Below are 26,692 nucleotides of genomic sequence, written 5' to 3'. Positions count from 1 at the left end.
ACTCTCTCTTGCCGGACTAGAGGTAGACAGGACCAAGAAGTTCGCCGGGGAGTCGGTGTGACATAGAGAGCGACGCGGATGAGTCCCACAGGACTAATCTTCCGGTTTGTCCTCCTCACTGGGGTCATGGTCAGACCTCCTCTTCTTCCCTGCATCCTCTCACCCTCCTCATTCGCTCCGGGTCTCCCCCTTGTGTGCAGTGGTTTGGCCCATCCTTCTGCGTCCCTTCCGCCGGCGCCTGGAGGCCAGTGCGCGTGCACAGCCAGATGTGGGCGGGTGCCCCACGCGCCTGAGGTACGAGCGCGCGGACAGCTGGCTGCGGGGTGAGGGGCGGCTCCTGGTTGTCTGTGCTTAGCAACCTCGGCTGGGACGGCGAGGTTCCTGCCCCGCTGCGTGCAGCTTGGTCCTGCCTCTTAGCCCGCGAGGTGGGTGTCGGGCCCAGGACCCGACTGGGACTCAGGCCCGTGGACGTGCACGCAGGCCCTAGCAATCCGTGACACCGCGGGGCAGGGACCCAGTGCAGCTGCCAACTAGGGGTTGACCGGCACTGGTGGAGTCCACTGATCCTGGCAGGGGCCAATCCTGCGCCATCTCTGTAACAAAGTTCTAAGAAGACAAGAGGTCTTTTGCTGCCACGGGCCAACGGTGGCTTTAAAAGACTTGTTTGGTAAGAACAAAACAGAAAGAAAAAGATTGCGGCAAGGTAGCGAATGTACCCTTTCTCTGCCACCACTTGTGGCTAAATGAATTAATGGCCCAACGTTTCAGAGTTCAACAGATTTTTGCAAGGAATATCCTGACGGTTAAAACTTGTATCAAATAAATCAGATCTACGGTCAGGGTTATTACACAGTCGGCCGACTTGCAGCTCCTTGTAAAGGTTATCGAGAAAGATCATTAGGGAAAAACATTAGCTTCCTGGCAAGAAGCTCTGCGGTTCTCCCTTTTTCTCTGTAAAATAACGGCAGCATATGAGCATATGTTTGACTCCCAAACCAGAGTGAGCTACCCCTAAGGAAGCCTTTGCCAGAGAAATTCAGGGACTGTGAATAACCCCAGTGGTCCTTCAGGATACCAAGGTTCCCATTAACCCTGAGTCCCCATGATGGTAGTTTGTGAGATTCAGGTGTCCTGGGTGTTTTGTGTCTGCCGGGCTATATCGTGGACAATAATGACACCAGGACGCCACCTCTGATAGAGTTGACTTAAAATGACTGCCTTGGGCTTTGTAACTGTCCAAAACCATGTTCCTTTAGTGAATACCTATCACAAGGTTAATAATTGAAAAGAATTTAAAGCGTACTCATAGAACTGCACAGAAACTCAAGAACAATTTCCCCAAGTCTTCTTGGTTTTTTCATTATGGTAAAATAGGCATAACAAAGTTTAACACTTAAGCACATAGCTGTTGGCCTAAGTTTATCCATACTGTTTCATAGCCATCACCACTATTAAACAACAGTTCCCCAGGTTCAGGATGTGAGATGACTTAGTGGGGAAAATGCCTGATGTGCCTGCAATTCCCAGCACCCACATACTGCAGCTGTAACCCCAGTACTGGGATGATGGGTAGGATGGAGACAGGTGGATCCAGGACTCACTGGCCAACTAATCAGTGAGCCTATGGCTCAAGAGAGACCGGTTCTCAAAAAATGAGCTTACGGAGCAGAAGAATGATAGAAGACAGCATTTATCATCAACAGGTACACAGGCACAGGCAGAAAAAACAAACAAACAAGCCGGGCGGTGGTGGCGGCACATGCCTTTAATCCCAGCACTCGGGAGGCAGAGGCAGGTGGATCTCTGAGTTCGAGACCAGCCTGGTCTACAAGAGCTAGTTCCAGGACAGGCTCTAGAAACTACAGGGAAACCCTGTCTCGAAAAACCAAAAAAAAAAAGAAAAAGAAAAAACAAACAAACAACAGCTCCCCAGTATCATTTTCTGCAGCCCCTGGATTGCTTCACAAGATGGAAAAAGGGAAAGGCTCTCTCAGATCGATCAGCCCCTAATCTGGAGCCTGTGGTCAGGGCATGCATTAGAGTAGCACCTGTAACTAGGTGGCCTCCCCGCCCATTGACAACGACAACCTCTGGCTCCCTCATTCCTCCTTAGCACGAGATTTGCCTTAAAGGCCAGCTGGTAGCCAGTGGTTAGGTGGACGAGCCCTGGGTTTCAGATCCGGCTTCTGGTTCTATCTCTATCATTTATTCTGCTGACTTTGGCAGAATAAGAGCCATGGTTTCCCTTCCTGTAAAATGAGGATAATAGTGGCTTTGCAGGCTTCAGTGAGGATTGTAAATGCTTAGTCCACTATGACAATTTGACTGTCGGTTTGACTGGGCTGTGAGATGCCCGAATAACTGCTCTTCTGCGTGTCCAGTGCTCAGCAAGTTTTGTGAACAGGCATTCTCTGAGAAAAGGGTTTGCTGAACTGTGTGTGTGTGCTAGCCAGAAAGGACCAGGGCCCAGGACATATTCCGTAATTACCAGCAGCAAGACAGCCAAGAGCACGTTTATGACGAAAAAGTGAGAAAGGAAAGCAAATCGTGTACATGGAACTAGCAATGCTTATGAGCATTAGGGGTAGCACAGTGAAGTCAGACACGGGAACATTTGTGCGTGGAGGGCAGTCTGTAATAAGCGCTTGCCGCTTTTGGAGTCCAGGTTGGAGTTAGTCCAAAGACTTTATGGGTAAATTGGAGCTGGTGGCCTTTCAGACACTGGCTTTTTTGAAATTTTCCTCCTTAGCGTTGTTTGTTCACGCTGTAGAAAAATACCTTAAATTCATTCAGCATCTTTGGAACTGGGGGAATGACTGCATTTCATTGAAGAGATAGGAAACTCACTCCTAGGAATAAAGCCATTCACTGGCTTAAAAGAATCCAAAGCTTCCCTTGACCTTTATTCTTAAGCCAAATCTGTTCTTTCGTGGCGACGCCTTGGATTCCCTATGACACCTAACATTTCTTATTACTGTCATTCAGGTGGTAGTCAGGGGTCAAATCCAGGACCAGGTGCTTGCTCAGCAGAGCACTGACTGTTCCTCTGGCCTCTGCTGTTGTCATTCAGATTTCAGCTCAGATGTCACCTCCCTAGAACAGTCTTCCTGGTACCCGATAAGGTAACCCTTACAACTATCAAAACCCTAGTTACTACTGCATCACCTCACAGCATGTGTTGTGTTAGTACCTGGAATCATACACGCAACCTCAGGTAGATCCTGTAGACCTGACTCATGAGGCTTCCAGGCCCAGGGCATTAGGCTGCACTGCTGAACAACAAACTAGAAAGACAGGTGAGAGGCTGACTTTGGTTTTGTCTTGTTTTGTTTTTTATTTATTTATTTATTTATTTTGGTTTTTCAAAACAGGGTTTCTCTGTAGCTTTGGAGCCTGTCCTGGAACTAGCTCTTGTAGACCAGGCTGGTCTCGAACTCACAGAGATCCGCCTGCCTCTGCCTCCCGAGTGCTGGGATTAAAGGCGTGCGCCACCACCGCCCGGCTTGTTTTGTTTTTTAAAGCATTACTAAAATGTCCTCTGTAGAACTGTGGGCCTGTATGCTAGAACCTGGGACCATGGGACCATGGCAGGGATGTAGCTGGTTGTAGAACACTGCAAGGCCACAGGATTACCTGTTATCCACGGCATCATGTTTTGGCTTTCTTATTTATCTATCTATCTATCTATCTATCTATCTATCTATCTATCTATCTATCTATGTTTTTCGAGATAGAGTTTCTTTGTGAAACAGTCCTGGCTTGTTTTGACTTTTTTTTAAGATTTATTTATTATGTATACAGTGTTCTGCCAGCATGTATGCCTGCAGGCCAGACAAGGGCACCAGATTTCATTACAGATGATTGTGAGCCACCAAGTGGTTGCTGTGAATTGGACTGAGGCTCTTTACCAGAGGAGGTAGTGCTCTTAATCACTGAGCGTGTGCCACTACATCCCGCTTGGAATGAAATTGTTTATGCTGATGTTCGTGCATGGGTTTGACTCTTGTATTTATTCCTAGAAGTAAAATTATAGGAAGAGAAGGTATGAATTATGTAAGATGGTACATGTTGATAAATTGTTTCCAGGTTGATAGATTACCTTGGGAAACTTGGTAATATTTAATAAATATGTCTTGAGATGTGGAAAAGTCACTATAACTGAAGGACTTATTAGTTTATTTATTTTGAAAAGGAAATCATTTCTTATTTATTTACCTCCTCAAAATTAAGGCACTCATTTCTCTATCGGCTGCCAGAGTCTGCTTGTCACTTGACTTCACTAATGGCTCTCACTTGCCTTTCCAGGCAGTATCAACTGCTAACACACTCTCCTGTGGCCTTATCAGCGACAGGGGTCTTGAGAAAGACCACACCCAGTTAGCTACACACAGGCGATTGAGGATTGCCTCATTCTTGTCTGTCCTCTGTCCCCTTCCCGCATTGCCTAGGAACAGTCTTTGAGATCTAATTAAGATTGGTTTCCTTGCTCTGTCCCAGTGTCTCTATAAGGACTGCCAAGGACAATGAAGGTTCTCTTATTGAAAGATGCCAAGGATGATGACAGTGGCCAGGATCCATATATCCAGGTAAGGGGCTGAGCCTTATTCCTTGGCCTCTCAACTAGAACGTCCTTGTTAATGGAGGTGGGGTTAGGATGCTAAACTCAGCGAGCTTGATGCATAGCTAACGTGCTGCCATGTTTCCTTATTTTCAGATAACAGTTAATGTGATTTCATGACCTTTCCTCATTTTCAAGACAGCCCTGGCCAACCAAAAATGACTTCCTTTCATTTACAGGAACTGGGATTGTACGGACTGGAAGCTACGCTAATTCCCGTTCTGTCATTTGAGTTTTTGTCTCTTCCCAGTTTGTCAGAAAAGGTAAGAGCCCCTTGCTAGGGCTTGCCCTCTGTAGAAACCTTGTCAGTCCAAGCCACAAGGGTGTTAGCCTCATTTTACCACTAGACATGAACGCAAGGGCAGGACACACTCACCTGGGTTCTGGAGACTCCCCATTAACTTCTCCCCCTGCGCCTCTATCTGCTTTGTCAGGAAGCTGTGGGCCGTGGAGATAGGGCCCCACCAGCATGTCTTTCAGAGTTAAGGCCCTTTTAGTCCATCACTGGCCTGTGCACAGAAGACTCGGCAGATGTTTCCAATTTCAGAGCAAGCTCTGGTGTAGCAACTAAGCCAGGCACCTAGCCAGTAAGGAGGGCCAAATCCAAGCCCAAGGCTTCTGCCCACCACTTTGCTGTACTCAGTACTTGAGAGATACTGCAGGAGCCAGGCAGTGAAGCCTCCAAATGTTTCAGATTGATGGTGGCCTGAGGGTATGCTGAGTGTGGACAATGCATGTTCAGTACCCAGTAATGCCAAAAAAATAAGATGCGGTACGGACACCTTGAGTAAAGTCAGTGTCCGCAGCAGCTCAGTGCCTGGCTCAGAAGAAGTGTCAGCAAAGTATTATGTTTGAAGCCCAGGCTTCAGCTGGGTTTTACCTCCTTGGTAGTCTAGCTGTGTTATGGATCCAGATCAAGTTTGCCCTCCTGCCTGCATCTTACTCCACTGACCCATCCCATGCTGGGTCAGGTTGCCCCTCTGTTGTGCTCATCTCCTGGGTTACAGTTGTGTGTCTCTGCCCAAGGAGGAGCTTAAGGGAAGGGCCGTGACAATGAAGTGGCTTACCAGAAGCCCAGAGTGGCTCCAGGCCCGCAGTCAGCACTAGACAAGTGTCAGGTGGGTGGAGGGGTATCAGGATAGGACTAGATAGTTGCCCACCTCTTTGCGGACACACTTGGGCTCGGGCTCATAGTTCCTCAAGAAGCTGAGACTAAGCCAGCGTCTGTTGGTCTTGGTGCAGCTGTCTCATCCTGAAGGCTTTGGAGGACTCATTTTCACCAGTCCCAGGGCGGTGGAAGCAGTGAAGCTGTGTCTGGAGAAGGACAATAAAACTGCAGGTGAGGGCGGGCCTGCTCTGGAGCCACCAGACTCCGACTCTCGTTTCTGTTCAGAGACACTGCAGTCCAGAGGTAGCTACATGCCCAGCAGAACCGAGGGTCTGGGCATGCTGGCTTACAGGTGTCCCCAGTCCCCACACAGCCAGGACTGAGAGGGTACTCTCACTTGCCATTTGTTTATTTGTTTTATTTTATCATTTTTACTATTATTTACTTACTTCTTTATTGAGTACATGCTATGATTATGTGTGTAGAGATCAGAGGACAGTCCACAGGAGCTGCTTCTCTCCTCCACCCCATGGGTCCCAGGGATCAGACTCAGATCGTCAGATTGATGGCGATCGTCTTTACGCATTGCACTGTATCTCATGAGCTCCTCAGTTGCCTTTTAAATGTTCACTTATATATTGTGCCAATTTCTTCCTCTGAAAGAGTAAAGTGATAGTTTATTCAAGTGGGGAAATGCTTCATGGCCCTGCTATAACCTTCTCGACATGGCCGTTCCTTGTTCTCCATTACAGCAGTATGTAGTGACCCAACCCATTTCCTGACACCCAGGCTCCAGACTGAGTGCTAAATGTAGTCTGGAGGCATGCACAGTCCTGTGACCTACCTCGCGTACAATCAAAACACAGGCATGGGGAGTTCTTCCAGTGGGGGAAGCAGTTGGGAGATGGTGACTGCTGGGGCTTTGGAATTCTGTAGTCATGCAGCCATTCTGGCCACTGTGAGCTCCTTGACCTCTCTTCCCCTTGGTGACCTGGCCTTGGAGTAAACTCCATAATACCCAAACCATGGGTTTACTCTCCTCACCAGCTGGAACATGTCATATGTCTGCTCTCTGACAGTCTCTTGAGCCACAGATTTTTGATGAACACTGCATAGTCTGGGTCCCATAGAGGAGCATCCAGGACATTTTCAGGGGCAGAGTGTTAGTGAGGGAACGGGGCTGGTGGTGGTGTTACTGTTGTCTCCTTGCACAAGTAGCTGGCTTGCTTTGGAGACTGAGTGCTCAGACTTCTGCTAAAGTGAAGGCTGGGGCCTTAGAGTGAAGAAACCACCTTAACAATATCCAGATGGCTACTTTGTATGTGGAGCTCACCCGTAATTCCGTGTTTCGCAGACTGGGAAAAGTCTCTGAAAAGCAGGTGGAATGCCAAGTCTGTGTATGTGGTTGGAAGTGCCACCGCTTCTCTAGGTAAGGAGTCGTGGGAAGATGAAGGTTCGAATCCTAGGTGGGATGGGTGAGATTTCATACTCAAACCAGGTACAGCCTGGAACCTGTGAACTGCTTATTTCTGGAATTTTCCATTTAGTATTTTCAGGCCATAGTTGGCCAGCAGTAGCTGAAGTGGAGGGAAATGAAATGGCAAAGCAGGGATAAAGGGGGCCACACATGCCTCCTGTGTTAAGGGCCAGCCTTATTAAATCCTCCTGTCTCAGTTCAGTTCCTGGGGGGTTCAGGTTTCTTGGCTCACTTGTCCCTGGTAGCGTGGGTCAGCAGTGCAGTGCAGGGACAGCTTTGGTCCTGAAGAGAGTTTACGCTTGCAGGAGGCTTTTTCCTCAGTCATAGTACATCCTAATGCTCCCGGAGTGAAAAGCTGATGGTGTCCGTTGAAGCTGTCATTGGTGACCACGTAGGCACCAGTTGTATGGCTCCTAAACGCAATACCCACCATACACCTTTCCTCTGGAAGTCATGTGTTCCTCTGTGCAGGAAGCAACGCTGAGTGGGGGGCCCTGCCTTTGTCCACATCCTCTGTCTGGAGAAGGCAAGGAGCCTTCACTGTGCTTCTTGTTCTCTTCAAGGAGAGCTTTGTTGGATATGGTGGCAAATGCCTTTAATCTCACCCACCACCCCAAAGGCAGGGTTGGAGGCCAGACTAGCCTCTAGGACTACATTGAGAGAGTGGCTGGAATAGCATCCTCCCTAAGTTACCTGTGTCCATAGCGATATGGGTCCTTGTTGGTTGTTGTGAAACGTTTTCTCTGCGCCCTCCATTCTGGTCTGGCCATGTCAGCCCATTATCATTTTCTGGAAGGGAGCTGCTCACATCTCCCTAATGAAATGAGGGCCTTTTAAAGAGATGCTTGCAAAACTTAGTGGTCCCAAATGCTCACCGTCTCCTGACTGATAAGCAGATGCCAACAGTTGACCTCATTATCACATAAGCCGAAGACAGGCCTACAAGGCCCTTGTTTTTGGATCATGTAGATAAACTAAGTGGCGTTCAAAGAAGCTAGTTAAGACAAAGACCCTGTTTAGAGAAGGTGTGTCCAGGGCACCCTCATCTCGGAAAGGATAGCTGCGGTCTTTCTCCTTGGCTCCCAGAGGACACTTCTCTGTGAGTGGGAAAACACTGCCTGTCCATTTGTGCTTTAAAAGGGTTTCAGTAACTGGCAAAGAATTCACCTCTTCATCATTTTCCAGTGAACAAAATCGGCCTGGATGCAGAAGGAGCACACAGTGGCAATGCGGAGAAGCTTGCTGAATATATTTGCTCCAGTAAGTGAAGACCACCTCACTTGAAATCCACCCTCCCCCACAAGACATGCTCCCAAGCAGAGAACTGGCTCCCATAAAGCTGTCTTTGGTCAGCACGTGGACCAGCCCTAGGGCTGTGTGGATTTAGGTAGTGATTTGCCTTAAGCTAAGTGTGGGGTTTTAGGATCTGAAGAATACAGAGGGGGATTTGGGGTGAGGACAGGAGGATTGAGAATGCCCTCCTCTATGCTGTCTCCTCTCTTCGCTGTGTGTCTAATCCAGCTGTAGACACAGGTCCTTGCAGCTGTGTGTCTAATCCAGCTGTAGACACAGGTCCTTGCAGCTGTGTCACCCAGCCACACGGACTGAAGTAGGATCCTCTTGCTCTGTCAGCAGAGGGAATCCAGACCTGCTCTCAAGGTCAGCCAGCTGGGTGTTTACAGTTTGGCAGGCAGGTCTCTGTTGGAGATCTCAGACTCTGTAGTGGGAACAGGGGAACATCTGGGGAAAATGTAAACCCTGGTCTTGGCTCTAACCGTGTCTGTAATGTGCTGACCCCTCTGAGGAACTGCTTTGGGGTCTGCTGGTCTGGGAGAAGGGCAGGATGGAGTGCTAACATAGCTTTGGTTTTCCTCAAAGGTTGTAGGAGCTCGGCATCTTCTTTTCCCCTTAGTGTATTATCGGGGTGAAGAGAGGACTGTAAGTCTTTTTATGGCTTCTCAAACAGTGACAGACACTGACAAAACAAAACAAAAATCCAAACAAACTCTGCTGACTGTGACTTCTCAAAGTGTTATTGGCTTATGTGATCTATAAGGTTCTCATGCCATAAGCTACTCCCATTGCTGGAAGGTCTCTAGCTTTTACATTTTAGTGTTCCTCTGGAAGCTGCTCCTAAAATCCTGAACTTTGGACTAGGGCTCCCTAGATCCAGACAGACCCTGGGCAGAGCGACCTGCCGAGTTCAGCAGCAATCAGGGAGTGGCAGAGGCCCTTTCTAAGCTGCTGATTCTCTACCCCTTTCAGTATGGAAACAGACATCTGCCTTGGTAGCTTTGACTGTTGACTTGACCTAGACTAGAGTGACCTGAAGAATCTCAATTGAGAAATTATCCAGATCAGACTGGACTGTAGACATGTCTTTAGAGTATTGATAATTGACGTAGGAGGGTCCAGCCCACTGTAGGCAGCACCATTCCTGACCATTCTGGGCAAGTGGCCCTGGGTTGCACAAAAAAGCTATCTAGGCCTAACTAAACCTGTGAGCAATTTGGCAAGGAGCTTTCCTCTACAGTCAGTTTTTTTGCTTCAAGTTCCTGCTCTTCCTTCCCTAAGTGATGGACTATAAACCTGTCAGCAGAAATAAACCCCTTCCTCCCTAAGTTGTTTTGCTCAGTGTTTATCGTAGCCATGGAAATGAATCTAGGGCTTCTTTCTATTTAAATTGTTTAACTGATACAAAAAAATTATACATATTAATGGCATATCAGTTTCTTTTAAAAACAATTTCGAAACCAGGGGTATAGTTGAGTGTCAGAGTACTTCCCTGGTATGCATGAGGTCCTGGGTTCATTCCTAGCACCAAAAATATAAATTAGTATTTAACTGCCTTTCTGGTAATTAAATGCTCAGCATTAACACTGAAAACTAGCATTAACAAGTGCTCAGTGTGCCAGTATTCACAGCCTACATGGCAGGTCTTCGCCAGACAAGCCCATGTCCTCAGGAAGCCCGGCACCACTGTAGCCCACCCTTAGGGATAAATGATGAAACTTGATTCCTATGCTTCCAACCCAGCTAGGAATAACAGTATGAAGAAATAAATGGCAAGGGAGATTCAAGAATCATCTAGAAGCTCCTTCCATGCCTTTGGAGCAAGGCTTGCTGGAAAGTTGAACTGTTTTGGTTTCCCATAGATGCTCTACAAGGAGCTTTAGTCCCTAGCTTCCTGCACCTTCAGGCCACAACCCTCACATAAAGACACAGGAGAGCCGCCTGGGCTCGGGTGGCAAGCACTACACCTGAGGGTGTCTTTAAAACTGTGTGCTCTGGAGGTCCCTGCAGCACTTCACTGGAGAGAGAACTCAGCAGGCAGCTGTGATCTATATTAATCATTTCCCAAACCATGTGTTCGTCTATGTTGGTACCAATATTTACAGAGCGGTTTAAATAAAACGTCCACCAGCCCCTCACTGTTGCTTGTACTTCAAACACAGTGGCTCTTTGCTTAATTTTCCCTCTTAGGTTCTTCATGAACCCTTGAAGGCCAACACGGTACAGCGATTGCCCATCCTAGTGACAGGTGCTGGAACTGAGATCTTACAGCAAAGCTGAGCCTGGGGCGCCCCGCTTTGCCCTCCTGGGAGTTGCTTTGTGCAGCGTCCCCCTTGGGGATTTTACAAGTTTTCCAGTGTCTGGTGCTATGTTCACAGGGTTGTCTTTAGCACTACCTCTTCCTTTGAGATTTTACTGGCTCTTACAATGTCTTGTTGTGTGTTCACAGGGCCATCTTCAGCACTGCCTCTTCTCTTTCCCTGTGGAACTATCAAAGGAGATACCCTTCCGAAAATGCTCAAGGACAAAGGTGACTACGATGAGCTTATAGCATCCCCGGAGATGAATGTTTTGAGGCCCAGGAAGAATACGTGACCATATACAGACAGAACTGGGTTGCAGTTGGGTCTCCTGGCACAACTGTGGGATTCATGGAGCAGCTTGGATCAGAGCTGTGTGGACAAACTCACACAAACATGAGAGCCAAAGGCATCTGTGGGTAATGATGAAGGCTGTGGTTTCTGGGCCTTTCTCTGCTAACTCAGCCTTCCCGACTGTGGATTGATTCCACAGTGCTCTGCAGGCCACAGAGCACATGCAGGGTCTTTTGCCCCCTTGCTGAGCTTTCCATTTCTGAGGAGGAGTTGGTGCTCAGAGGCATGTTGACAGTCCCCATCAGCTACACTAGGGTGCAGAGGCCCCATCCCATTCTCAGTATGATGACGCCTATCTCCTGGTTTTGACTGTGCACAGGGATCCCCATGGAAACCATGCATGTCTATCAGACAATTCCACACCCTGGGATCCAGGAGAACCTGGAGAGCTACTATGAAAATCAGGTATGTAGAGTTTCAAGGGAGAGCAAGTCCTGGAAAGGGCAGGCCCCATGGGAGGAGCATGAGTTGGGGATATGAGTTTGCAGTTGATTCTCCTTTGGGTGCTATCACTCCCAGCTATATGACTGAGAAAGTGGCTTTTCTGCAGCTCCATTTATGTGTCTGTGATATGGGAATAGACCCATGCAGTGAAAGTCTTATAAAGATTAAAGAAGATAATTCATACAAAGCTGCTTATGTAACAGCTACCATATACAAAGGCCTGGAATACACAGTGGTCTTGTTATTGCCTCTGTTCTCCATTCCTTGGGGCAGAGGCTTGGCCCACACTGGGAAGAACTCACTGTGGAGTCTGAATTTGGATTGGGAGACCTGGGGCAGGAGAGTGGAGAGTGCTTCTTACATTAATGGCTAGCTCCATCATTTCCATCCAGAAGTCATATCCCTTTGCCCTCCTGGAACAGCTTCTGCAAATCATGCCTGTTCTGGGGGTTCTAATTGGACAATCCAGCACAGAGAAACCATGCAGGCTGGCTAGTTGTCTGCTCTGTCCCTAGTGGGTAGAAGTTGATAGAAGCCAACAAGAAGCCTGTTAATTCCATGAGGGCTGTTTAACCCCAGGGGCTGGAGGTGTCTCCACTACTGATGCTGAGCTTCAGAGTCAGTGCCTTCTGGCCAGACCGACTGAGGGCCAAGCAGAGCACTCAGTCAGTGGGAATTGTAGCCTCTCCTACCTCAGCCTACTTTATAAACAAATCCTTCCAGCTCTGCCGCGGTGGGCTGAGAATGGCACAGAGCCCGAGAGTATACCAATGCAGAGCCCCTGGCACAGAGCCCGAGAGTGTACCCATGCAGAGCCCCTGGCACAGAGCCTGAGAGTGTACCCATGCAGAGCCCCTGTGGGGTCTGGGGCTGGAAGGATTGAGTTGATGAGCTGAGGAATGCGTCTAGGGGCAAAGCTAGCTCTCATCTTCTCATTTCCCCTAGGGTGTCCCAGCCAGCATCACATTTTTCAGCCCCTCCGGCCTTAAGTACAGCCTGGAGTATATTCAGGAGTTATCTGGTGGCAGCTTTGATCAGATTAAGGTATGGTACTCTATGGACTTCAGCCTTTTGCTCTTTATCCTGGAATTTGCATGTTGAGTCAGACCCCTGTGAAGTGCCTGGAGCGTCTGTGACTTCTTCACTGGTGCTCTGCGTACATTGCTGGTCTCCTCTGGGAGGATCTTACTCTAATTTGTGGATATTAGCCCCAAGTTTTTTGTCCTATATAGCCAACTGTCTGGCTTTCCCTGCCCCTACATGGCATTGTCCTTGATAAGTCAAGGACTCAAGTGAGGCCCTTCTGGCAGGATTTGATGTATGTGTTGTACCTTCCATGCCTCAATTGAAATGGTTTTCTAGTCTAGAAACATCTATCTTTCTTGTTAAAGGATTCCCATTCACACACTCAGGGATTGTATTTGTTATGAGTCTAAGTAGCATCACTCTTAGGGCCTTTGACCCTACAGAGACCGAGGAGAAGGTACAGAGTGTGGCCTAGAACCCAGGGACAGTAGGTCCCATCCCCCCCACCCCCCCCCCCCCCGAGCTCACTTCAGTCAGGTGACTCCAGCACTTGGGCTTATCACAGCTGCATCTCACAGGTGTGTCCCACCTGGACTCAGACTGTTTGCTCAGTTTCAAGGTGGAACATTAGGTGCAGAGCAGCTGAGCCCTGTCTTAGTTCACACAGCCGAAAAGGACGACGCCATGGTTAGAGCCCTGGAAGATACGTGCCAGGCCGTGGGCTGTGGTGATACATAGCCATGGTCCTAGCAATTGCTGGGCAGTGGTCAAAGTTCTTGAAGTCATAGCTTGTGCTAGTCTGGTTGTGGGATCCAGCAGGATGGGGGTGACTGTCCTCTTTACCAGGGAAACCCTCCTTACAGGCTTCAACACCTTGCCAGCATCATATAGCACATTACTAGAAGGCCAACTTCTATGAGGGGTTACTAGGGGAGGAAGGCAGCACCTGAGTCCTGTAGCAGAATTGAAGAGAAAGGTCTATGTGCGCTCAGCATGGTCACTGGTTAGCAACGGTGCCAGTGCTGCTCACATGTCTCTGTGGACGTGGTGGATGAGTCACCAGGTAACCGTGACGTGCCTGAGCAGCTCACTGATGGGAACATGCCTCAGAACTCACCTGGGCTGACCATGCTGGTCTACCTTAATAAGAACTCATACCACGAAAACCTTACTCTGTCCCCGTCCTAAGCAAACCCAAGTTAGAGCAGAATAGACACTCGGAATTCCAACTCAGGGCTTTGCTGCCAGTACTGTCTAGACTCATGGAGCAGCTGGGGCATGGCGAAGGTGCCCATCTTAAATCTGTCCCATTCCTTTCTTCAACCCACGGGTTCTTGGCATCCCCAGTCATCATACTGCCGCTGTTCAGTGCGCACACACCAGTACTGACAGATGCCGCTGTTCAGTGCACACACACCAGTACTGACAGATGCCGCTGTTCAGTGCACACACACCAGTACTGACAGATGCCGCTGGGGCTTTGGGCTCTGCAGCTGCCAGGAAAGAAAGGGTTTCCGGGATAACATGGATCGCAACAACTGTGGGTTATTCCAGAGCCAGAAAGTCTATTAATGGGAGTCTTCCTTCATCACAGGGACTGTGCTGGCCCACATGGGTACTGTTGAGGTTGACAGAGGGAAGAGTCCTGAGATCCATGCATTGGGTGGTTTGGCATTCTTGTTTCAGCTCTGCCCCAGATTTGCACAGTGGCCTTCCTTCCTCTGTAGGAGTGTGTGTGAGACCCAGTGTTTATACAGTGCTATTTAAAGTGCAGGGGTTCACAGAAAGCTAAGGGGTCACTTATGACCTGTGCTTACTGCTTAGGGATGACTCACATGGCAGAGCACTGAGAACTTTACGGCACCCGCCACCAAATGAAAGCCACTGTATTTTCTTTTTTGTTCCTGTCTTCTGTGTGACCACATGGCCTGTGAGGTGGCCATCTGTGCACCTAGAAGTCACACATATGTCAGTGAGCATATGCCTGTGCCCAGCAGTGAACAAGTAGTTCACCCTGACCACCTCATGTAACCCCTAGCAGCCCAGTGGACAGCCTGGTTGGAGATAAGAGGGTGGGGGCAGAGGGAGTAGATGCCGGGATTTGAACCCTGGCCTTCCAGTTTATGACTGTTCTGTGTTCCTGGGGATCCAGACCCAACTTGGTACCCCATGCTCCCCAGCTGCTCCCACCCAGAGCCCCTGAAATTGAAGCAGAGCTGTCTGCAGTTGGAGCCCCTGAGGAAGATGGTGTCTACCCCAGGCTTCATCCCCACACACCCAGTCCCAGGGACATATGCACTCGTAGCAGGAGATGATAGTGAGATCCTGACTGAAGGGCTTGTGCGGGCTCTGAAGCCAGCTTCAGATTAGGTGGCACTGTTGTTTATATGAAACATCACACAGGAATGGCGTCCTAACAGAAAGTCTGTCCAGATGACGCCTGTGCACGGCCCTTGCTGTGGTGCTGAAGCTGTGTCTCTTGTGTCTTGCCTCCTTGCAGTTTGTAGCCATTGGCCCCAGTACAACTCGTGCTATGGCTGCCCAGGGCCTGCCTGTGAGCTGCACAGCAGAGAGTCCCACCCCACAAGCCCTGGCTGCAGGCATCAGGAAAGTGCTGCAGCCAGACAGCTGCTGCTGAAGCTATGCCGGGCCAGCTCCTTCCTCGTGCACAGTACAGCTTGTGCTGCCTCTAGGATAGAGCCCCGAATCAGGGCTCTGGAGAAGCTGCTGTCTGCATACACTGTCTTCGTGGAGTCCATGTTGGAACCCAGGCCAGGTGTAACTGGTCATTGGACCTTGGGGAGCTTCCTGAGCCTAGAAAAAAGGACGTGAAATCATCCACCTGGTTACTTGTGCGTGCAGCCCACTTTCCTTTTTAATTATCTTTTGTATGTATATGGGGGGGTCTTGTCTGTATCTATGTTTCTATGCCATGTGCATGCCTAGTGCCTGCAGAAGCAAGGAGAGGGTGTCAGATCCCCGAGAACTGGAGTTAGAGACAGCTGTGCATCCCCATGGGGGTACTGGGAATTGAACCCAGATCCTCTTAGAGAACAAGTGCTTTCAATCACTGATCCATCACTCCAGCCCAATATTATCATGTGTGGTTCTTGGTGCAAAGCTGTGTTCGGGGGCAACATACATGGTCTTTCTCTGATGCTGACCTGGTTAAGAATGATAAATTGCTATTTGTGAAATGTTTATTCATTATACAAAAACAAAACAAAACAAACGACTGAGCCAAGCATGGTAGCACATCCATCATCCGAGCATTCAAGGGAATGGAGATGGAGACAACACAGCCATGCACTTAAGGCCAGCCAGGCCTATATATAGTGAGGTGCCATCTCAAAAATCCAAATAAAAATAAACAAGACCTAAAGTTGTGACTTTTGCTGTGGATAATTATGCTTCAAATATGAAGATTTTTCTCCTGAAATATAACTGCAGCATATCCATCAGGCTAACTGTCTTTGGAGAGGTAGAGGAAAGAAGAGGAAGAGAAGATAGAAATGTAGCACCCCGCAGAAAGAGGTTCTGGAAAATCTGTCCCCAAACTTTATTTCTTATTTTATTTATTTATTTATTTAATTTTAAATGTTTGTTTGTTTGTTTATTATGTATACAATATTCTGTCTGTGTGTATGCCTGCAAGCCAGAAGAGGGCACCCGATCTCATTACAGATGGTTGTGAACCACCATGTGGTTGCTGGGAATTGAATTCAGGGCCTTTGGAAGAGCAGGCAGTGCTCTTAACCTCTGGGCCATCTCTCCAGCCCCCAAACTTTATTTCTTCTAGGCCAGTGGTTCTCACATGTGAGTTGTGACCCTTCAGAGGGGCCACTTAACAGACATCCTGCCTATCATATATTTACATTGATTCATAACAGCAGCAAAATTATAGTTTTCAAGTAGTAATGAGAATAATTTTATGGTTGGGGTCACCTCCACATGAGAAACTGTATTAAAGGGTTGCAGCCTTAGGAAGGTTGAGAACCACTGAACTAGGCAGTCCTGGCCTAGATTTGAGCTGCATTAAGAAAACCAGCCTGTGGGCTAGTGGTAGGGAAGATGGCTTGCTCAGGCAGAGCTGTCTTCATGGAAGGCAGGTTAGAAGGCATCTTCCATGAGGGCACACCCTGCCCAGCCTGATGCCATGTGTTTTACACATAGGGTCCGATCCTCAGAGCACCCTGAAATCCCTCCTATCATCACCGCAGTAGAGGAGGAAGGGTGTGGGAATGATTTACAGTGTGTCCCTCAAACTTTGGTGTGGTAGGATCTTGGTCCTCAGAACCTCATGGAATCTTTAAAAGGTTGGGCATAGGCCTGGCAAATTGGTTCAGAGACTCAGTGAGGTAAAGGCCTTGGTGCCAACCCTTATAGCTGAGCTCAGTCTTGGGAAGGAGAGAACTGATTCCCACAGGTTGTCCTCTGACCCCAACACATGCCGTGGTTCTCTATAAATAAATAAACAAACAAATGTTAAATTTTTTAAAACGGTCTCATGCCAGAGAGGTGCCTCCATGGCTATGAGCGTGTACTTACCACTCTTCCAGTTCATTTCCCAGCACCCACATCAAGTAGCTCCCAACTCCTGTAACCCCAGCTCCAGGAATCCAGCTTCCTCTTCTGGCTGTCACAGGCATCTGCACTCACGCAGACACTCCCTCTCCGCACACATACACGTAATCTTTAGAAGAAAATAAATCTTAAAAGAGACGGGGCCTTATAGGAAACCAAGTCACTGGAGTGTGCTCTGGGAAGGGAATTGGGGAGCTGTGGCCTCCGGCTCCTGACTTCAATGTGACCCTTATTCCTAAACATGCTCCTGTCGTTGCTGCTGGCCTCGAGCCCACACAACTAACGTGGAGGGGAAAGTTTACAAGGGTTTGAGTGCCGTTTGGACTTTCAGGTCACACTGCGAAGAGCTTCATACACGGACCAAGGTGCCGCAACAAAGGTGCGGTGGTGAGCATGGGATCGAACCTAGCGCAGACTTTCTGACTTGAGAGTCACATTTCACTGTTAACTTTCTCAGGGAGCCCTTTACTGTGGAGGACGCCCATTGCGGGGAGAACAGGCACCACAGTGAGTGCTAAGGGCGTTGGCAGCACCTTCGTGTGCAGCCTTAGGTGTCCTGAAAGCATTGTGTCATACGTGCAGGAGCTTCCGGGCCAGGAATGCACTGAGTGACTGCCCCTTTCTAGCAGGTGCTATCGGATTACAGTGTCATCTGGCCGTGCAAGGGACAGGGAACTTAAGCCACAGCAGACTGGCCCTGTGGAGCTGGATGCAGCAGAAGAGGAGCCCTAGGCACAGGCTGCCATATCAGCAGTGCCAGCAGGTCTTGATAGTTGTTTCTAGGCCTGCCATGCAAGCCTGGCAACCCGAGTTCAGTTCTTGAAACACATAATGGTGACAGAAGCGACCCCCGGAGTTGTCCTCTGACCTTCACACGCACACCCACACACCAAGCACATATTAGGAAAGTTCGCTTCATTTCTGTACTTTTGGCTAAGACAAAGCTGTGAGGAACAGAACTCTAAAATGACATATGATTAAAATCTCCATAGGAAACCCTTGTTTGATGGGATACTGTACCACGGGATCATGTTTCCTTTCAGTATGCTCAATAAACAGATTTCTGTTTTCATTCAAAAAAAGATTTATTTTTTATTTTGTGTTCATTGGTGTTTTGCCTGCATGTATGTCTGTGTGAGGGTGTCAGATCCCCTGGAACTGGACTTACAGACAGCTGTGTACTGCCATGTGAGTGCTGGGAACTGAACCCAGGTCTTCTAGAAGAGCAGCCAGTACTCTTGACCACTGAGCCATCTCTCCAGCGTTTTCAAGGCTGGAGGCTTTGATCTGGTGGTCACAGCTGCACACAGTGCAGGAGTCACCTGTGAACCTCCTCTGACAGTGGTCACCGTAAAGCAGAATGTAGTGGAAGGACAAGTACATCATCTCCAAAGGAAAACAGGCTAGAGGATGCGGGATCTTCAGAAGTGAGCCTCTCAGGGCTCTGGAATAGGCCGAACACCTGACAAAGAGAAGCTGGACTCCCATGGCAGGCGCAGAAGTGATGGAGGAGGGAGAGAAAGCAACCAAGCAGAGTTTAGAAAGTGGAAGAGATGGAGTGAAAGGGGCTCCACTGTTCCTGGGGAAGCTGAAGGAGAGACAAACACTGACGGCAGCAGGACAGGAGGGTCCTCACCATCTTGGGGGAGGCATTTACAGAATGTTGTCTCCAAACTATAAATGCCTCATATATGGTCTTCTATCTCTGGTGCCAAATGGCCCTGGTCATAGCAAGGCTTCAAGAGGGGCAAGGCAGGCTTGGGTGCAGGTGGGGACCTGTGCATGGCCTTTGACATGAGCTTCCAGACTCAGCTCTAGACTCCAGAGTTGTCTCTTACTCCCTCAGGTTGTGTATGTTGTAGGCCTCAGTGGTTCTAGTTTCTCCTCACAGACTCACTCACCATGGACTGGGACTCCACAGTAAGTACCTGTGTTCAGAAACACTCAGGTACCCAGGGCTCCCATGGAGTTGTTAGACACATACATACACTTCTCGGTAGACATAAATGTATGTGTCTGCAAAAATATTCACCATGGCCCTGCCCCACCACAGGAGCTTGGTCTCCCTTTCTTGCACTGGTTTTAAGTTTTACTTTTCTATATGCTGATTAGACATTATATTTTTAATTATATTATTTATTTACTATTTATTTGGGCAGCAAGCAGTGAGTATGCTCATGGAGGTCAGAGAGCAACTTGCAGCAATCGGCTCTCTTCTACCATGTGGGGCCAGGGATTGAACTTAGGACATCAGGTTTGGCAGCAGTTGCCTTTATCTGCTGAGCCATCTTGCTACCCTAGACATACTTTCTTCTCCATAAAGAAAAACAACCAGCAAGAAGAAAAATGGCAACAAAGTCTAAAAACAAATTAGCATGCCTTAAGCCCCAGACCACCCAGAAAAAAAAAGCTACTGGAATAGGAGCAAACTGAGGGTTATGGTCTGAAACCTGCAGGCCTAGTCCTAAAAGGCATGTTGTAGGGCTCAGGCAGGGCCTTCATAGCAGCACAGGTGCATGCATCCTGCACTTCTCCCTCAATTCATTTAGGAGCAAACTCGACCAGGAAAGTCAATACAGGAGAGCAATCCACAGGCTCACTTCTCCAAAGTACCATACCCCAAGAGCAGAGGAAGCAGAGTTCTCATGCCCATGAGAAAAGGAGCCCTGGGGTCTTCAAAGGCAGCTCACCAGGACCACAGAAGCAGCTTCCTAGCAGGCACACTTAAGAGCTGGGTGAAGAATGCCCACTTGCTTATAAAAGGGTCCCACCATGTTCTGCTCCTTCAGAAGAGAGACGGGGATGCAGCAAGGTAGGACCAGAGAATCCCAGTGGGACCATGCTTGCTGCCTCTGCCTTGCGTCTGACACTGCTGCTCTGGCTGGTTGCACCCCAACCCACCCGGCCTGAGAGACTCTTCCACAGCCGGGACCGTTCGGACCTGGAGCCATCTCCTCTGAGCCAGGCCAAGCCCATTGCTGACCTCCATGCTGCTCAGGTAAGAGGAGACCACAGAGCAGCAGCATCTGTGTGCACAGGCAGTATATACCACACACACACACACACACACACACACACACACACACACATGCACACATGCACATGTAGACATCAGAGCATAATATGGAAGGACGGCTGTGCAGAGGCAGAGAGCCTGCCTAACCTGGTGTCGTCTTTGTGGAGTTGGGAATGACACCTGGGGCCTTGCACAAGCCAGGCAAGCACCTCTACCTCCGAGCTGCACCTAGCTCCCTCTGGTGTTAATCCCAGCAGCATGGGCATCTAGGCAAGATCAGCTCTGTGCTCTAAATGTCGGGCGAGACATTCAAATGCGAGCGTGCGGTGCTTCCAGGCACTCTGCTGAAGGCATCCCTTGGTTGACACCTGCCAGCCCCGGCATACAAAGAACAGTTCCAGCAAAGATTGCCTATACTGTGCTATTGAGTGGCATCCAATGATACAAGAAGACCAGGGCTTCCTTTCACGGGAATCATGGGTTGGTGTGGCCTTGAGCAGGTCCCCTGCCCCTCGACCACCCTTGCAGTCTGGTGGTTACCAAGCTCCACAGACAGATGATCAAAATCCCCCCCCCCCCAAACTCCTGGCTCCAGGGTGCCCCGAGGGTGGAGGGCAGTGAGAAGGGATGATGGGCCAAGCTTGCCTCAGATGCCAAGGGACACCCCTGCTGCCCCCGCCTTCCCTGTCCTTGCGGGTTAGAAGCCCCCCAGACTCTCAGAATGATTCTTGCCCAATGCCTGGAGTTGGGGAGTTTCTTCTTCCTGGGCAGGCCTCCCTCTCAGCTCCTTAGCCCACAGTGTGCACCCACCTCCAGCCCTGACCTCTTACCTTTGACCTCTTCCCTCCCAGTCCTATTACCTGGCCTGCTTCAACCCTGCTTCTCCATAGGCCATGCGGCATCATGGTAGGCCCTGGATGATGTCCTCTATCTCTAACTCCACTTTCTATATCCCCATGTCCCTCCCTACCCCCATAGCACAGGAAAAATGTTGGCAACCCTGTGAATTTAGGGCTTTTCTTTCCCACAGAGATTCCTGTTGAAATATGGCTGGTCAGAGGTGCTTAGTTCAAAGGAGTCACCAGGGGTCCCTATGGGCTCCACCTTGGCTCAAGCTGTGCGAAGATTCCAGAAGGCAAACAGACTGCCAGCCAGCGGGGAACTAGATTCACCTACACTGGCAGCTATGAACAGGCCACGCTGTGGCATTCCCGACACAAGGCTGCCACCTCAGGCTGCTCTGCCAACCCCGCCAACCCCTTTGGGTCTCCGGCCCAGGGCCCGTCAAAAGCGCTTCCTTCAAATGCTGCTGCCCAAGCCAGGTGGGCAACATGAGGGCACTTTAGACACTGGGCCCAGGAGGGCCTTCTCCAGGAAGACGCTGACCTGGAGGCTGGTCGGGGATGCCTACAGCAGTCAACTCTCTGTGGAAGAACAGAGATATATTTTTAGACTGGCCTTCAGGATGTGGAGCGAGGTGACACCACTGAACTTCAGGGAGGACCTCACTGCCCCTGGCTCTATGGTGGACATAAAGCTGGGTTTTGGGAGAGGTAAGGGATGCGGAGGTGGTATCTCTTCCCGTCTATTCTTCAGGCAGTCTTTGATTCTTCCACCAAAGCCCCATGCTCAGTATCAGGCCCATGGCAACCTAGGCCAATCACAACTTGATTGCCTTGTCACCCAGAGTGGTGTGATCCCAACTCATACCTTCTGGGCTTCTTCAGTGACGACACCTAAGAGGGTAGAACCTACTACTCTTGGTAGATTCTCAAGTCTTCTTAGCTGTTGGGGTTCACTTGCCTGGAGCACATCCCAGCCCATCACCCACCCATTCTCCTGGTCACAGCCTACTTGACCTGTGTGAAGACACATAAAAGCTCTCCCTTCTTGCTGGCAGACTTGACAAATACCCTGACATCCACAGTCCATCTATGAACTAGAGGTGTTCCCATCCACCTTGCTGCTCTCTCTTTTTCTCTCTCTCTAGAATACACAAGACATGGTTTGTGATAGAAGTATAGATTTAAGAGATGTTGACCTTGAGGTCCCCACCTCCAATGTTGTCTGCTGTCTCCTCCATCAGCACTACCATCACACACACACACACAGACACACACACAGACAAACACACACACACACAGCAGTTAGTATCAAGATGTTTCTAGTCTTTTTTGCTATTTTTGTTTTTTTCAAGACAGGGTCTCTCTGTGTAGCCCTGGCTGTCTGAAACTTGCTTGGAGACCATGCTGGCCTCAGAAACCAGAAATCCACCTGCCTCTGTCTCCTGAGTGCTGGGATTAAAGGTGTGACCACCACACCCAGCTTGTTTCTAGTCTATAGCCACACTGTTCACAGTCAGTAGCTTGGTTTCTTCCATGGACCTCACTAGCTCCTGGAGACTCAGGTGCTGTCAAAAAGGGACTTAAGATGGGCACTTTCATTCACTGCTACCCACCCTTCTCCCCACATCAGGCCGGCACCTGGGCTGTCCGAGAGTGTTTGACGGGAGTGGACAGGAGTTTGCACACGCCTGGCACCTGGGTGAGATCCACTTTGACGATGATGAGCACTTCACCCCTCTCTCCAGCGACACGGGCATCAGCCTTCTCAAAGTAAGAGGCTCCAGCTGCTCTGCTGGGAAGGCAAAGCGCCTAGCACAAGTTCAGAAACCCAGCTTTTCTTTGGTGTGTACATAACCTTCTAGAAGTCTCCGATGGTGGTTCCCCAGTCCTCACCCTGTTTTCCTCCTAAGAAGGCACAACTCTGCAAGGGCATAGGCCAGGCCTCTGTAATTTAGTGACTGAACCCTGCATCATCAAAGACTCAGGTTTGGTCCCACACCTGTGGTTTGTGTTCCCCTCCTAGGTAGCTGTCCATGAAATTGGCCATGTCCTTGGATTGCCTCACACCTACAGAGTAGGATCCATAATGCAACCAAACTACACTCCCCAGGAGCCTGCATTTGAGCTGGACTGGTCAGACAGAAAAGCAATTCAAAGACTATATGGTAAGCTGGGCCTAGGGTGGATCCATCTGAGGGCACTGAGGAGGCTAAAGCCAGTAGGCTTATTCACTTGGAGGCTGGTTCCTAAACAGCACAGGTTGCATGAAGAGCTGCCCTCAAACCCCATCTGCAGGCTCTTAAAGTGACCACAGTAGACCACAGGCAGCCACAGGTGAAGCGCAACAATCTCTTTTGTGCCGCCTTCTCTCCCAGCTCTTCACACATTAGTGAGGACAGAGGACATCACAGCTTTTAGACAGGTAGAGCCCCCATGCCTCAGCATCGCAGAGCAGCTGTGTGGTTGCAGAGCCACTGTAAGAAGCTGTGATTCCAGACAGCAGCTTCATCACAAACCAGGCACCCATGGCTATTCGATACAAACCCGGTGGGGCAGAGAGGTGGCTCAGCAGTTCAGAGTGCCTTCCAGAGGTTTAATTCTCAGCACCTGCATCTGGAGGCTCACAACTACCTGCAATTTCAGCTCCAGGGATCCAACACCTCTGTCCCCCATACACATACATATAACTAAAAATTTAAAGTCTTAAAGAAAAGAAACTGGTTGGTGACAGCAGATGCCCAAGACAGGGAGAGCATTTCCATTCCTAGGCCCTCACAGAGCCCATTTCAGGTCAGTTCTCATGTGCTTCCATTCTTGACACCCAAAGCCTGTTGCAGCCACGTCAATTTCCGCCAGTGGAAACACGGCAGTTTGTGTGTCTTGAACCAAATCTCTTTCCTCTCAAGAAATCAGATGGACCAACAAGAGGCATGGGCCAGCTGTGCTAGGGTAGCTATAGAACTGCATCCCGACTGAGTCTAGGAACCCTGTGAGTGGCTTTCTAAAACTCAGCTACTCAAAGCTCAATCTCTATGGTGCTACTTTAAGATATTCCAACAGGAAGTGCTGACCATATAGTCATCTCATCCCAATTATGAATGCTGGTGTTTGCAGTGACAAGTGGCTGGAAGTTTTTTTTCCTCTTCAGGTTCATGTGAAGGATCATTTGATACAGTGTTTGACTGGATTCGCAAGGAGAAGAACCAATATGGTGAGGTGAGGGTGAGGTTCAACACCTACTTCTTCCGCAATAGCTGGTACTGGCTCTATGAAAACCGCAACAACAGGACTCGCTACGGGGACCCTCTCCAAATCCTCACTGGCTGGCGTGGAATCCCCGTGCAAAGCATAGATGCCTTTGTCCATGTCTGGTCATGGGGAAGAGATGAGCGGTATTTTTTTAAAGGTAACAATGCTTCAGGCCTGGCTCTATTCCTCTTACTCAACTTGCATTCAGGATGTTTCCAGCATTTACCAAAATTTCATTGTAATGTCTCCTGTTTGAAATTAGACAGACTGCAGGCTCAGGGTGGGCTTGTATCTTCTCATCTTAGGAAGGTCCCTAAATCACCAAATGAGTAAACTTGGCTAGGTTCCTCTAACATGGAAAAGAATGGTGTCTTATGGTTTCTACTGCTGTGAAAAGACACCATGACCATGACAACTATTACCAAAGAAAATATTTAATTGGGTGGCTTACAGTTTCAGATGGTTAGGCTATTATCATCATGATGGGACATGGTGGCATGCAGGCATATACAGTGCTGGAGAAGGAGCCAAGAGCTCTACATCTTGATCCACAGGCATCAGGAAGTGAACTCTACCACACTGAGCAGATTGAGCAATGAAGACCTCAAAGCCCACCCCCAAAGTGACACACTTCCTCCAAGTGTCCTACCCACCCCAACAAAGCCATCCCTCCTAATAGTGCCACTCCTTTGGGAGACATTTTCTTTCAGACCACCACAAATGGTCTGTAAATTAAGACTAGAGATATCCCATGATGTTTGTGGGCTTTCACTGTGAGAGGCAACTAGCATTCTAACACAGCAGTGATGGGGCAGGACAAACATTACTGGGGTCAAACTGAGAAGTCATGTGAGGCCTAAGGAGATGGTTGAGTGAGAAAGCCTTCTTTTTCTGGAATCATGGCAGAGTATCATACAGAGCTGACTTGAGTCCTATCGGCAGCTGCCCTTTGGAATGATATGAAGTAAAGGGGCATGCCAGTTTGTCCTAGGATGGTGGGTGAAGTCTTACTTGGGTGGAGTTCAGGAGTCCCAGCTTGTATTTCTGGCCCATGCCATGATCTGGTATTAATATACCACACTGACAGTTTTGGGTTGGCTCTCAGGAAACCAATATTGGAGATATGACAGTGAGAATGACCAGGCACACACAGAAGATGAAGAAGGAAGGAGCTACCCCAAACTGATTTCAGAAGGCTTCCCCGGCATCCCCAGCCCCTTGGACACTGCCTTTTATGAGCGGAGGCAGCAGTTAATTTACTTCTTCAAGGAGTCTCTAGTAAGTATCACTGCATCTCAAGTCCTTAGTTAAAAGATGTGCTTATCACTTCAGACCTACGCAACAATGGCAGATCACCAGATGGGAAAATACTTAGAACTAATGTCTACAGAATTCAGTGCAATTCAGAACTATCAAGATCCTTCTGTAAGTTAAGTTCAATGTCAGTTATCCTCAGAAAAGCGTTTGTCTGCTTTACTTTGCAGGTATTTGCATTTGATGTCAACCAAAACCAAGTACTTAATTCTTATCCAAAGAAGATGAGCCAAGTGTTTCCAGCAGTAATGCCACAAAACCATCCATTCAGAAACATTGACTCAGCTTACTACTCCTATGCACACGGCTCTGTCTTCTTTCTCAAGGGCAACTCATACTGGAAAGCAGTGAGTGACAAGGACAAACAGCACAGCCCTCAGCTTCCTCTGAATGGCCTATTTCCAAAAAAACCTATTTCAGAGAAGTGGTTTGATGTTTGTGATGTTCATACCTCTACACTGAACATGTAACAAGAACAGGAAAATCAAGACAGTGCTAGGACTCAGAACAGCTCTAAGAGAAAAAGTCAGATTTCTTTGCAAAGAAAACAAACCAGATTCTTAGTAGCTAAAGCAAATATGGCTTCCCAGGTTAAAACTGAATAGGAAAGTATTACCTGAACCTTAAAAATAGATTTAAGGATCAGCTACTTGGGGGGAAAATATCTTTTAGACAAATCAAATAATTTACCCTAGAGAATCCACATCTTTTCTTTCAACTCTGCATGACCTCTGCCATCCCAATAGTGTCACTAGCGGTCATGGCATTTTGAGGTACAGAAATGACCTTTACAGCACTTAAACTGAAGACTGGTCTAGGCTAGGGCACAGAAATGAAATTAACTATACTCCAAAACATGTCACAATGATATGTTTAACATTTGACATGAATCAAAGGTTCCCGGTGTGTTTAGTCTTATCTGGCTGGCACAATAAATAGTCCTACATGTCTGTACCCTGCAGTGGTCTCCTGCTGCCAAATGAATCATGTCTGTGCACATGGCCTCATCCCAAGTGCTTGTGGCTCTGCAGAGCATGGCCTTTCTGGCGCACCCTAATGAGTTT

The 26,692-nt window shown here is 48.7% G+C and overlaps 2 protein-coding genes across 3 annotated transcripts; both read left to right on the top strand.

Moving 5' to 3' along the window:
* The first annotated feature begins 31 nt into the window (after window positions 1-31).
* Uros (uroporphyrinogen III synthase) lies at window positions 32-16,002 on the top strand. 2 transcript variants are annotated; one of them, XM_038331686.1, is made up of 10 exons: window positions 32-294; window positions 4,498-4,586; window positions 4,798-4,881; window positions 5,861-5,957; window positions 7,081-7,155; window positions 8,389-8,463; window positions 10,946-11,026; window positions 11,470-11,555; window positions 12,540-12,638; window positions 15,121-16,002. In XM_038331686.1, the coding sequence occupies exons 2-10, from the start codon at window positions 4,524-4,526 to the stop codon at window positions 15,256-15,258; spliced, it is 798 nt and encodes a 265-aa protein (XP_038187614.1). In that variant the 5' UTR covers window positions 32-294; window positions 4,498-4,523; the 3' UTR covers window positions 15,259-16,002. The 2 variants fall into 2 exon arrangements, with proteins under 2 accessions (XP_038187614.1, XP_038187623.1); XM_038331695.1 differs by lacking the exon at window positions 32-294 and adding an exon at window positions 301-667.
* A 4,041-nt stretch (window positions 16,003-20,043) lies between these two features.
* Mmp21 (matrix metallopeptidase 21) lies at window positions 20,044-26,098 on the top strand. Its single transcript, XM_038317642.1, has 7 exons — window positions 20,044-20,202; window positions 21,251-21,773; window positions 22,696-22,835; window positions 23,089-23,230; window positions 24,214-24,471; window positions 25,420-25,592; window positions 25,799-26,098. The coding sequence occupies exons 1-7, from the start codon at window positions 20,044-20,046 to the stop codon at window positions 26,096-26,098; spliced, it is 1,695 nt and encodes a 564-aa protein (XP_038173570.1).
* Window positions 26,099-26,692: the final 594 nt, after the last annotated feature.

This window comes from Arvicola amphibius, chromosome 1 (genome assembly GCF_903992535.2).
Source record: "Arvicola amphibius chromosome 1, mArvAmp1.2, whole genome shotgun sequence".
In the NCBI taxonomy this organism is placed as follows: Eukaryota; Metazoa; Chordata; class Mammalia; order Rodentia; family Cricetidae; genus Arvicola; species Arvicola amphibius.
This window is presented reverse-complemented; position numbering and strand designations above follow the sequence as displayed.

What these genes read in the sequence shown, in the direction of transcription:
- Uros (XM_038331686.1), top strand. Translation starts at nt 4,524, where the DNA reads ATGAAGGTTCTCTTATTGAAAGATGCCAAGGATGATGACAGTGGCCAG. An exon ending in AGAGCTACTATGAAAATCAG is followed by an intron (nt 11,556 to 12,539) that starts GTATGTAGAGTT and finishes CATTTCCCCTAG; the next exon opens with GGTGTCCCAGCCAGCATCAC. An exon ending in GCAGCTTTGATCAGATTAAG is followed by an intron (nt 12,639 to 15,120) that starts GTATGGTACTCT and finishes GCCTCCTTGCAG; the next exon opens with TTTGTAGCCATTGGCCCCAG.
- Mmp21 (XM_038317642.1), top strand. Translation starts at nt 20,044, where the DNA reads ATGCTTGCTGCCTCTGCCTTGCGTCTGACACTGCTGCTCTGGCTGGTT. An exon ending in CGGGCATCAGCCTTCTCAAA is followed by an intron (nt 22,836 to 23,088) that starts GTAAGAGGCTCC and finishes TTCCCCTCCTAG; the next exon opens with GTAGCTGTCCATGAAATTGG. An exon ending in TGAGCGGTATTTTTTTAAAG is followed by an intron (nt 24,472 to 25,419) that starts GTAACAATGCTT and finishes GTTGGCTCTCAG; the next exon opens with GAAACCAATATTGGAGATAT.